General features: G+C 43.2%; 1 protein-coding gene across 1 annotated transcript in view; it reads left to right on the top strand.

Annotated features, from left to right (window-relative positions):
• The window catches only part of COL6A5 (collagen type VI alpha 5 chain), a 93147-nt gene that overhangs the window by 34382 nt on the left and 45927 nt on the right, over window positions 1–12838 (top strand). The window contains exons 17-26 of the mRNA XM_080818735.1: window positions 724–786; window positions 1691–1756; window positions 2201–2254; window positions 5908–5943; window positions 6428–6490; window positions 7985–8047; window positions 9083–9145; window positions 10507–10569; window positions 12018–12068; window positions 12189–12224. Of these exons, the coding sequence (XP_080674861.1) occupies window positions 724–786; window positions 1691–1756; window positions 2201–2254; window positions 5908–5943; window positions 6428–6490; window positions 7985–8047; window positions 9083–9145; window positions 10507–10569; window positions 12018–12068; window positions 12189–12224 (558 nt within the window). The remainder of the gene's footprint in view (window positions 1–723; window positions 787–1690; window positions 1757–2200; window positions 2255–5907; window positions 5944–6427; window positions 6491–7984; window positions 8048–9082; window positions 9146–10506; window positions 10570–12017; window positions 12069–12188; window positions 12225–12838) is intronic.

Here is a 12838-nt window from a genome sequence, read left to right as displayed (position 1 = left end):
AGTACTCCTTCTCAGAGATATGCAAAGTGTGAGTGTCTCCCTAAATTTTGCACCCTAGGTGACTTGCTTCTCTCACCCCAGTTCTGTCTCCAGGACATAAGATCTCTAGATCTAGGTGACCAGAAAAGCAGGAAATGAGGAGTCAGTCAAAATGCCTTCAAGTGCCCTGGTTTGGCCCAGCTGAGTTGGGAACACCTGAGTTTGAGGTGACAAGTGGAAAACTCCTGTGAAGGCTTCCAGTGGGCAGTTTAATCATAAACATCAAAAGTTTCTAGACTGGCTGCAATGTCCAATGTAATACTCACTCCCAATATATGACAATTTAAATTCAAATTAGTGACTGTAAAAAATTCTGCTCTTCATTCGTCCTAGCCACATTTCATGTGCTCAGTAGCCACATGTGGCTAGGGGCTACCATATTAGACAATGCAAATATAGAGCATTTCTATTACCGTAGAAAGTTCTGTCAGATGGTGCTATGCTAGATCATGAGAAATTTCCCATTGCTCAGCCTCCCTATAGATAATTCTGACCATAGGCTTAAAACTGCACTGAGTACTGCCTAAGAAGTCTGAGGAAACTGGCTGGGAGAGAGAAACATGGATCATTTTGTCCGATTAATTTTTGGCCTCCAAAACACACATTTGACATTTTAACACCATTATAAAACCCTCATACAAGCTAACTCAGAAGCTCATATACTTTTTTTTTTTTTTTTTTCAGGGCAGCCCAGGTTCCAGAGGTCCCCCTGGGGGATATGGGGAGAAGGGCTTCCCAGGAGATCCTGTAAGTTACTTGGGTCTAGTCAGCTCTGAATTGTGTAGTTGTTCCAAATTCCTCTCTCCTTTCCCTGGTGTCTCCTGCTAAGCTGTAGAAGAGGGCTTGTCTTGGGATTTGGAGTAGTAGCTGTTGACTGAGAAGTAACTGCTATGGAAAAAAAATCTGTGTGCATCTGACCTTAGCTGATTATTTGAAAATTTGGAACTGGGAACTAAGGTTCGATCCTAATTATCCTTAATGTTACATTGAGACTTTCAAGCTCATTTTGGGGAGAAATTTTCACAATTTTACTTATTGGGCTTCTAATCTTACAGATTCCCTATTTGCAGACTTGATCAAAAAGGAATCTTATTGCATCTCTGAGGGAGTAGCGTAAGCATGTTTGGACTAGTGCATCAGTGACGGTGCCAATACAGAGAAGAGAAAATCATCATGGTTTCATCAGTCATTAGCAAACACTCTTAACACTTCATTTGTCACCAAACCCTCTTCCTTCAAACTTAGGGAAATATTTTCATTTTTTCAAAAATCTATGAATTTCAAATATGGAGAATTTTCTCTCACTTTTCCTCACTTAACCCAAATTAACACAAGATAAAACCAGAGGAGGAGACAAACCATAAAAGACTCTTAATCTCATGAAATAAACTGAGGGTTGCTGGAGGGGAGAAGGGTAGGAGGGGCAGGGTGGCTGCGTGGTGGAGATTGGGGAGGGTATGTGCTATGGTGAGTGCTGCGAATTGGATAAGACTGATGAATCACAGACCTGTACCCCTGAAACAAAACATTATATGATAATAATTTTAAAAAACCAAATTAGCTTCCTACTTTAAAATTGTACCATGGTATGTGGGGAAAAAAAAAAGCTAATATTTCTTGGTTCTAAAATCCTTTTTAAATCTTCCTCCAGGGTAATCCAGGACAAAACAGTAACATCAAGGGACAAAAGGGCTCCAAAGGAGAACAAGGAAGACAAGTAATTGGATCCATTTTACATACATAGCATCTATAGATCTATTTATATATGTATGAATAACTAATTCTGTTACTGAAATGAGACTTTCATAAAGTCTAAATTAATTACTTAGTAAAATATGTAACCCTTCTATAATTGAATAACAACCCTAAGTTCACATTTCGAAGAACCTTATTTCCTGAAACAAGACACATCTGTAGTGGGTTATACTTCCACGGGTAAAATTATTAAGTTTCTGGCAGGTGATATTATATGGGAAACTGATAGTTAGCAGTGCACGTTGCTATGCCATTTTCCTCTCTAACAGATACCCAGTAGTGTTAATATGCAGGTAGATTCTAGCATGACACATTTGTTCTGCTGTTTTAATAGTGCATGAAGTTTTTATGCTGATGTAGTTGTTCAGAATGCCTTACAATCTTGGGGAAACAATTATATTTCTAGGGTAGAACTGGACAGAAAGGGACACCAGGCAGTCCTAATTCCAGAGGAAATAGGGTAAGTATGTTCTGTGAACATTTATTTTCACTCCTTTTCACCCGAAGGCGCCACAGAGGCATTCACAATATTTGCCAGTGCAGAGCTGGCTGGCCCAGGGCTGATACATCGGTGCTATTGTCATCTGGGGCCAGATGATGTGCGGGGCTATGATGCGCTTTTATAAGATGTGTCAGAGCAACCCTGTTCTCTACCCACTAGATGTCAGTAGCTCACTCCCCCCAAGTTGTGACAGATAAAATGTCTGCAGATTTTGCCAGATGCTGGGATGAGGGTAGTGGGGAGTGAGGACAGAGGACAAAATCACTCCTTGTTGAGAACTTCTGTGACAGTCTGCCTTCCTCTTTCCGCCTTCCAGAAGCTTCTGAATATCTTTGGAGACAGTCAGTGCCTCTAACACGAAAGCCCTCCTCCAGCAGCTTAGCATCCTTGAGCTTCTCTAAGAATATGAATTGGATAAACATACTCTCTTTCTCTTCAAGTGTTGCCAATGGGAAAGAAAAGTCACTGATAAATTATTCCTGAATGAACCAAAACACTGGTGACTAGGGCCAAGCCTGCAGTAACCTCCAGACTCTTTATAAGGGCAACTTTATAACATCTCATGTGATATCAAGCCTAAAACAGGGATATTGGATTTCCCATTCTTTTTTAAGAACAACCAAGAAATCACTTTTTTTTAATGGACTACTGAAGTGAGAGGTGACATTTCCAATGTGTTAGAAAACCTTTTATTGGGAGCCTCGGTGGCTCAGTCAGTTAAGCATCTGCCTTCAGCTCAGGTGGTGATCCTGATGTCCTGGGATCAGCAAGGGGTCCGGCTCCTGGTTCTGTGGAGAGCCTGCTCCTCCCTCTGCACCTCCCCCCACCCTCTGTCTCTCATGAATAAATAAATAAAATCTTAAAAGAAAGAAACCCTTTTATAATGCACTCAGAATGAAGACTATGAAAAGACAATAATGTACAGCACCCTAGATCTATCTGACCCTAAGCTTTGTTCAAGAGGGAACGGAAAATAGTTGGCTTCTTTTCTATTACAGACTTGGAGTCTTATCACCTTGAAGTCTGCGGCTGATTGCCTTTCTCTCTGGAACAGATAGTGGAGGAATGTGTTTTAATTCCTTTTGCCTTTGTTTATCTTGAATCATAGTTCTTAGGGATAAGATCTAGTCAGAGGGCTTAGGCTTCCTGGTGCTTCTGGTAAAAATTCTCTGGGACTCTGCAGTCTTCTCCATATGCAAGAATTAAAATTAACCAGAGGAAGCAGCAGAGCAGCAAGATACACTACATGAGATAAATTTTTAAAGATAAGTACGTATTTTTGTTGGTTTAAGAGAAAATACTCTTAGTTTGAGAGAGCTTTATAACTGTCACCATCAGTCAGGCACGTTTTGAAAAGAGATGCTGGGGTGGGGTCGGGGGTTTACTACTTGGACAAACCAGCCAATGACTTGAAGTCACTTCAGAGAGAGGAGGCTCTCAGCGTCCCTCTCCTATTTTCACCAGCTTCCCCACCAAGATCCTACCTTTGCAGTCACTTTTCTTCTGAACTGAACAAGGCAACGTGAATCTAAAGCAACATCAAGCTTTTCTGCCTCTTCCCCCAGCTCTCCAGTGAAGGCCAGAATTCTCTGTGAGGGTCAGAGGATCTTGAGTAGATAGATTCTGAGAACACAAGCAAGTGTGTAGGACACTGCCTCCTCTGTGACAGAAGCCAGCTTATGTGGGTTAGTTGTGCCAGCTGTTGCCAAAACGGTGGACTGATGTGCTGAGAACCAGACGACTTGAAACGACATTATAGGCCCCTTGTTTTTGGCCTGCCGCACACAAAAGCTTGTAAATAATAGTACTTCTAGCATTTATTCTGTGCCGGGTCCTGATCAGATCACTTTCAAATATTAAATCCTCCTAAAAAACCCACTAGATAGATTCTGTTATTATATCCATTTTATAGATGAGAATAATTAAGGACCCTTGAGCAGCTTGCCCAAGATCAGGATAAGTAGCAAGTGGCAGAACTGGGGTTTGAACCCAGACCATCTCACTCCAGAGTCCAGGGTCCTAACCTGGCTAAGGCTTATTGCACAATTATTCTGTACCACACAGGCTTTAAAGGGCAGTGTCGAGCTTAAGAGTGCCTGACTTCTAAAGACATGTCCCTAACCACTGTGGAATATTGTCTGTATACAGAATAAATGCTCTTCTACCCTTTTTAATGGAGTTATGACATCACGGGGTAATAGTGGCCTCAACTTCCATTTGCTAGTTCTTCTCTGCTTTCATCTGTCAAGAGCTCTATTACATACATCAAGGTACAAAGAGCTGACAAGGTACAATGGGTAACTTCTCCCAAAATGCATTTGCATTTTGATAGGAGAGTCCCTGAATGGGGGAAGCAGAACCCCAGTGGAAGAATTCTAATCATCAGCCAACCTGGTAGAGATGATACTTGGTTAGGAAGTTCATTCAAAGGGACTCCAGAAGGTAGGCAGTTGAAAGAAAACCGATTCTCCAATAATTTCCATGGCTACCTTTCTGAATGCATGAATAGAATTGTTTAATTTATTATTATTATTATTATTGATTTTTTTAATTTAAATTCAATTAGCCAACATATAGTACATCATTAGTTTCAGGTGTCGTGTTCAATAGTTCATAGAATTTTTTAAAAGTCTTTAGGAGGACACGTGATGTAATGAGCACTGGGTATTATATAAGATGGGTGAATCACTGACCTCTATCTCTGAAACTAATAATCCATTATATGTTAATTAGTTGAATTTAAATAAAAATTTTAAAAAATGAAATCTTTGTCTTGTACCTAAAGTAGTCATAGTTGTTTATCACAAATTGATGGTTGAGATGTTCCACGGCTTGCTCAAATAGGCAGGGGTGAGGAGGCCATGAAGGTACAGATTTTATTGTTGCTGTTTAGGGGGAAAGAAGTTAGGATCTAGGGTCTGCATCATCTGCGTTGATCACTCGCTGGAAAGGACAGGGTGTGGCAAAGGAGCCACTAGAGGGAGAGCCTGAGCTGGCAATGTGGAGATCACTTCTGGTTAAGTGCAGATTCTCAGCATCAGAGATCAGCCCCTTTCTCAAAGGGGCATGGCAGTGCCATTGAACCGCCATGTAGTTGAGCAGACCCACAGCCGTTTCCTTCTTGCAGAATTCCATGAAAACAGACCTCAGTGGGCCCATGAGAAGCACTGAATTTCACAATTTCTACTCTCCCCTGAGATACATGCAGGGCCTCGGACAGAGAGATGGACGGGACACAGCTTGTCCTCACGTAGGACGCTTCTGATTAGCAGACGGTACTTTGTGGGATTTGTTGAAGAGGGGAGGATAGAAGACAGGTTCTTCAGAATGATTTGATTCTCCAAACAGCCTCCCGAATAATTGTCAGAGGCGGTTAGACGAGCTGGATCTGTAATGACTTTCAGATTGGCTTTCAATCAATCCCCCAAATGTTAGTCTATAATGAAGTGCCCAGTGTGAAAACTTGTCTTTGGAAAGTGCCTCAGGGAAGCCATTTCTGTGAGCTACTCATTACTTACGTCTGTCAGGGAATCAAACAGGCCAGTCTGCCTCTAAAGGACGCTCCATCTGGATACAGACACAACACTAACACTTTGCCTTTTCTGTTCTAGGGAAGGGAAGGCCGAAGGGGGCCCCCAGGTGCCTCGGTAAGTACCCTTTACTTCCTGCATTCCGTGGTAGACGGTCCAAGGAGGTTCCTCACATGCAGATGACCCTGGGAATAAATGAGCATTTGACAAGGACATTGTAGGAAGTGCAGAGCGTTGGACATGGCCCACCAAAGGAGGGAAACACTAGTTCAGCTGCCAGAAACTGGACAGGCCTGGCCGAAGGTAGAACCCTCTTCACAGACACCTCCTAGACCCAAGAACCTGCTGTCTGTTTGCCTGCTTTTCACCCACACTGCGAATCGACTGCACAAGAGTGCAATTCTTTACTAGAATCAGAAACGATCTTGTGTTCATTTTTTAGTATGGGAAAGAGTAAAATCCTAGGCCAAGTAAGGGGTGAGCCAAGATTCAGTCACAATAGTACCCATGTACTATATATTATAGTACTAGATAGTATAAAGAGAGAAAGTATATGGAAACTGTGTGGAAAAAGTGTTAACACTGAAAATTCATTCACCAGGGGGAGCCAGGAAATCGTGGACCTCAAGGTGTTCAGGGAGCCGACGGATTACAAGGCCCCCAGGTGTGTTGAAGAATTTCCTAAATATTGATAAATAATGCTGAGTTATCCTGATGGGAAGAGGGTTGGTAGTTCTGTATAAAAATAAATGACTGAGAAATGTTTACTCTGCTCCTGCCTTCCTCCATGGACCATGTTTCTGGAATTCTACATTTCCCATCATGGGAGAGTGATTTTGTTCCATCAAACCTGCTCCTATTTTGAACAGAGGAAATGGATGCTCTTGTGTTCACCACTGTTGTTATCAGCTTGTTAGTAATAATGAATTATTAAGACCCTAATATTATATTAGTAATGAATATCAGGATCAACAAGTTGGTTTTCCTAAATGGAAGGCCTGCACACAGATCCCATGAAGGAAAGTTAGGAATTGGAAACTGTCATTTAATTCATCTAAAGCTAATTCACACAGGGTGAGTGTCCTTTTAGAATATTAATTATAGGGCTTGACATGAGCCATTTTTTCTTGGCCATATCATTACTGATATGAGCATTGGAGTCTGGACATCTCTGTCTTCCTTCCATGCTGGAAAGATGCTGGGGTCATCCCTAGGTAATGGCCTTGGAAACAGGAGTATTTAGTTACCTTATGGGTCCCACTTTAAGCCAGAACTTGCCTGGAAGGTGTGCATAGACCTGAGGCCTTCTCAAGAGTTCATTTTTCTTTCAGGAGGTTTCAGATGATTCACATTAAGGCAGAATTTGGTATTCTCTTGAGGGTTCTGGGGTTCCTAAACCAAGCCAACAGTTAGCAAATCCTTTAGGTTAAGTAACCATGGGATCAGTCCTGATCTATCCCCAGGCCTTGTAGGGAGACGGGTGACATTACTTCAGCTACTCCAGAGTCCCTTTGATACTTAGGGAGTGAACCACATCTAGTCCAGTGGGTGCAACCACCATTTGCACTGGGCAGCTGGGGCCATTTTATAGCTGGTGCTTTGGTGAGGGCAAAGTTGACCAGCACCTCTGGTTTTTTCTTCTGTGTGAGAGATCTATACGTGTATTGTGTGGTAAATATAGTATGTACACATGTATGTGATAGTAAACGAAGTAGAAAGTGTGCTTACATTCCTCTGCTAAATGTCCTTTTGTGGGAACTTGAAACAACTTTGTTCTCTCTTTTACACATTGATGGTGAGCGCTCTGGCCCAGGTAAACTGCCCCAGCAAAGAATCCATCTGATTGTTGTTTATGTCTTACTTCCTTCTTCTAAGGGCTTTATTTCTCCCTTTGGTTTCCTTTTCATGTCTCCCTGTTAGAGCGGGATGACAGTCTTGGGCCCAGGCAGGGATTCCTTGATAAGTTCTGTACCACTGAGTCTGGTCCTCCCTTCCATTCCTATTGTAAGATACGCTTAATCTCAGAGTTAAAAGGCTACTTGAAGGGTTGGAACAGTGCCTTTCTGTGGACGTGTTTCAAAAGTACATTTCCTCTGCTTCACTGTACCATATTTCTTTTATTTATTTATTTATTTATTTATTTATGTTACCACCGAAGGGGTTAGATGGAATTCCCGGCAGAAAAGGAGAGAAGGGAAGCGAGGGGCATAAAGGACCTCAGGTGAGTGACCCAGGAACCTTAAAGTCAGTGGCCTCCAGCAACACCATTTCTTCCTCCTTCAAAAACATCATCTTCTGTAGTTTATTTTATATTATCTACATATGGGGTATTTTATTTTTCAATTAACTTGGGACAGACTTGGGACAAAAAATCGGGGCAAATTTTTAGCACAACTCCGATTCCTTGCATGTCTCTTAAGCCCTCCTCTCTCTCCTTCACTGGGGTTTTACTGTGAAGGTACAGACCCACTGCATCAGCCTGAAGAAAGCATTCGCAAGAATACGAATTGGGCGGACTTGGGGACATTTCGAAACCCAGTACACTATTCTGGTTTTTCTAAATTTTAAAAATCTATCTGTGCCATGCGTTTCTCCATTGATTGTAGATATTTGAAATTGATTCTACAAAGATCCCTCACTACCCAAATTGATTTGATTTCTCAGTTCAGCTTTGAATTCACCCTCTCAATCTATTTGGCCCTGAGTTTCTGACAGTGAGTAATGACGGTTGGGATGGTGAGGGATTCCTATGAAAAATGTTTTGGAACTGCTCAGTTCTGCAGCTCCAATAGCCGGAGCCCAGAAGGCTAGGAATATGTGTGTTTGCCCAGTCACTGTCCTAGTAACTTTCGCCCATTTGCAGATTGGGACTGAAACACATCCTGCTTTGGACGTGTGCATGGCACATTGCATGCAAATGACAATATCTCGTCCTCACACAATCAGTACATTACAACAAATCTGCTGCACTTAGAACTAACATTTGGCACGTCGAGGGCCCCTTTTCTGTTTCTTACTAAGGCCCCATATGGACCAGCAGTATCCCCGCAGAGGAAGACTCGTGGTCCTCTACAGAGCACTATACCCCGAGTCACCTGCTTTGCGGCAGATGTCTCTCCCCGCTGGGTGGCTGGGTCTCTTGTTAAGGAGGCATCAAGGAGCTGCTGGAAATGACACGAAGAAAAGCAAAACTAATCTAATAGGTTTTCTAAGAATTGCTACAGGGCCAACATATGTGTCTCGCAATTTCATTCAGGGCTCTTCCGGGCCAGTGGGAGCTAAAGGGAACATCGGAAGTCCTGGGCCTTCAGGGAAAAAAGTAAGTGTTATCTCTTTAAGATGTCAAATACTGAGAAAAAAGTACCTCCCTTCTTTTCTGGGTTTCCATGTTAATTCCTCACATGATCTAGGCCCCATCAACCACCTACTGGCTTTCTGCTGATACATTCTTTTGCTTCCATTGAGCAAAGAATTTCTAACTGCTTATCTCTTCCCTGAAACGGCCCCATTTCACTAGAGAGACACAGAGATCTCATACGTCATGAAACAACTCTGAAAAAATCTCTTCACCTCCTTGGTGTCCTGAATGCATGAGTGTGCATGATGACGGAGTCCAGCAGGGGGCTGAGGGGTGTCCAGACTCAAATCTGTTTGTGCATACGGTTCTCTGACTCACCCATCTGTCTCTGATGTGGCTCTGTGGGAGACTGGCAGACTGGAGACTGGCAGACCGCAGACTGTAGGCCCATTCAGAAGCCCACTCCCCTGTTTCAGACCTCTCAGGGGGCTCCCTGCTCTGGGGCCAACTCCTTGGGCCTGGCACCTGTGTGGTCACAGTAGGGGCCAAGCTCAGAAGGGCCCCAGGCTTGGTTTAATGCTGTACTGTCACCATCTTGGAAGTCTCCATATTTGAGCATGGGGCCTGTGCTTTTGTTGTGCACTGAGCCCCGTAAATTATGCAGCCGGTCTTAACCTCCCTGCGGCTCTTTGGAGAATCCAAACTCTAACGAAGTGTTTCGAAGGCCCTCTGACGCTGTTTAGTTCTGAGGTTTCAGAGCTCTTCTCCCTCCTGCCTGCCTGCCCCAGGCTTCTCACCAATGACTTCCCTCTACCCAGACCATCCTCGCTCCTCCCGAATCCTTCTTCGGCTTACCTAACTCAGCCTTCAAGCCCCAGTGCCCCTGCTCCTTCCCTTCAGCCAGCCCTCCTCCCTGGCCCCACCAAACCCAATTCAGAGGCCCTTCCCCTTGGCTGCCATGGGCCCCTGAGTTGGTAACTGCCTGTCTAATCATCTCTCTTCCCAACCAGACTGTTTTTGGCGAGGCCAGGACCACATCTATCTTGTTCGACAGTTTATTTTCCAGGACAGTAAACACGTGTTGGATGGGCAAACACATCAGCCAATGAATCGACTTGCCCTGGAGTAGAGTTTCCACTCTTTGCCTTCTCCTTCCGTCCTTGCATCACACGGGGAAAGCAGTGCTTGCACACGGCCTTGGGCTGTGCTGCTGTTTCCTGCTCTGCTCTCCTTTGGACACATCATCACCGGTTTCCTACACCCATTCTCCTTGCTGAGCATTGAACCCTCACTGAGAGGCTTGAGACTCCCTTCGCAACTTCCTGTGGTGGGAGCCGGGTTTGATTTTACTGATCCAAAGCTCTTCTTGTCTCACTCACTAGGGAGAACCTGGAATTCTTGGAGATCCAGGGCCAGTGGGGCAAGTCGGACAGAGAGGAAGACAGGTATGACATTTTAGGACCCTTATCTTTCCACTGCTCCAAGTGCTCAGTTCTGTGGTAAAGACAAGTGGACTGATGCCATCAGCCTAAGCACCTGGGGTATTGAAAGGTATTTTAGAACCTCCTAGGAAGATGCACTCCCACCCCCTGCAGCTCTCATTCCATAGCTAGTCTGTCTGTTAAAGCAAGGGGAAACAGCCAGAGGGAAAGGGGGCACGCAGAGAGGATAATGGATAAGTCACAGCCGGACATTTCATTATTTTCACAACTGGTATGGCCATATAGATGCATGGTGGTTGAAAAACAGCACTATCCACATCTCTCCCTGTCTTGCAAAACTCTAGGGCAACAACAAGAAGAGGGGAGTAGAGCCAAGGAATGAACCAGCTGTTCTAGTGACTCTGGCCATACCAGCGTCTCTGTCCACGGAGCAGCAGATATAGGAAACATTTTTTCCTTTCTTTTCGAAAATAATGTTTATTATAAATGTTATGTGTAGAAACTGTAGAAAATTTACCAAGCGTAAGAGATGGGAAATAGGGAAGAAAAATTACCCATCATCTCACTATTTTGAAATACATGTTGACATCCTAGAGATACCAAAAAAAATTGCTCAATTTTCCCCTCTTACCAGTATATCATGAGCGTATTTCCATGTCATTACATTACTTTTAATAGCTTCAAAATATTCCACTGAATGTATATACCTTAGTTCATTTGGCCAATCTCTTGCTATTAAATACCTGACTTGTTTTCATTTTTTACTGTCATAAACAGCACAGCAATGAACATTCTTGTATCTAACTAAATTTTTAGGCAAAAATCATAATTTCTATGTAGAAATTTCTAGAAGTAGCACAAATGGTTCAAAGAATATATGCCTATTTAAGTGAGGCTTTGAACTCTTTTGCACAGTGGCCTCAGGAATATTCAAATGATATACGCCCCCATATGTTACATAGGGGAATGCACACTTCAGGGCATGCACACCCACAGTGGGTTTTGTCACTTCCTTTTTTTGATCTTTACCAATTTTATTACCAAAAAATAGCATCTCCTTACTGTTCCAGATTGCATTTCTTTGGTTACTAGTGAGGAGGACATTTTTCCATATGTCTATCAGCCGTTAGCAATTCTTCTTTGGGGAAATTCCTCAGCCATGTCCTTTCAATCAGCCCCTAATATTCCAGGCAAGTAACTGTCACTGACTCCCTTGGTCCTGACTCGTCTTCCCTCTGCTTCCTACAGTGTTTGCAGAGCCGAGCTGGCCAAAGTACCAGGGGACATAGCAGGAAGTGAGGAAAACCCAGCAATGCTCATGTCCCCAGAGCACAAAGTCACTGATAAGGCCCCCTCTACCTGGAAGTCCCTAGTGCTTATCTCCTGCTACCAGTATAGATTGCAATTAAATTTCACTTTTGAGAGATTAAAATGAACTGGTATGTTCACAGGGAGATTACGGCATCCCAGGCTATGGTCAAATGGGACGAAAAGGAGTAAAGGTAAATATGGAAAGTAATTATTTCTTTAATTGACGAAACAAACCTAAATAATGTAAGAAGAAATGATCGTACTGCAGGAGTGGGCTGTTGATCCATTATGTTCTCTTCTGCGAATTGTAGGGCCCAAGAGGATTCCCTGGAGATATGGGTCAAAAGGTACTGTGCACACGACCTTGTTTTGAAACTACCATGATCTTTACTTTCTACTTGAGAATTAAGGTTAAAAAAAAAAACAAAACAAAAAATCAAAAAAGCAGGACAGTTGTTTTTCCAGGGCTTCATGAATAAAGGATGATACTTAACTACTATGAATCTTTAAACTGGAAAAGACTCTCCTGTCCTTCATTGTCTGATGTCCCTGGTCTTGAAACTACCTCTAGACATCTTCTCAAGTCTAGTCCTTCTGTCCTTTTGATTTCTCTGCCTGGAGAAACTCATTTCAAACTCTTGGCTTCAGCTATCACTGTTTGTTCTTTGTCATTGTGGCCTTTGCTTCCCATTGCCTGGAAGGTGACAACATTCTTCTCATGGTCTCCATTTCCACCTTCTCCCTGCTTCGGTTAGTCCCAAACACTGCTCTCACTTGGTGTCTTCCACAGTGTGACCTACACATGTTCCTCTCCCGAACAGTTTCCAGAATTCCTCATTGCCTACCAGATTGAAATCCACCTCTGCATTCTGTCACCAAGGCACACCTTCCATTTCCATCTGAGCAGCTCCTGTTATGTCGTTCTTATACACTGGAATTCTGGATTGAGATAGATTTCTTT

Source organism: Martes martes (assembly GCF_963455335.1).
Source record: "Martes martes genome assembly, chromosome: 1".
Classification (NCBI taxonomy): domain Eukaryota; kingdom Metazoa; phylum Chordata; class Mammalia; order Carnivora; family Mustelidae; genus Martes; species Martes martes.
The sequence above is the reverse complement of the archived record's forward strand: the minus strand, read 5'-3'. Positions and strand labels throughout refer to the sequence as shown.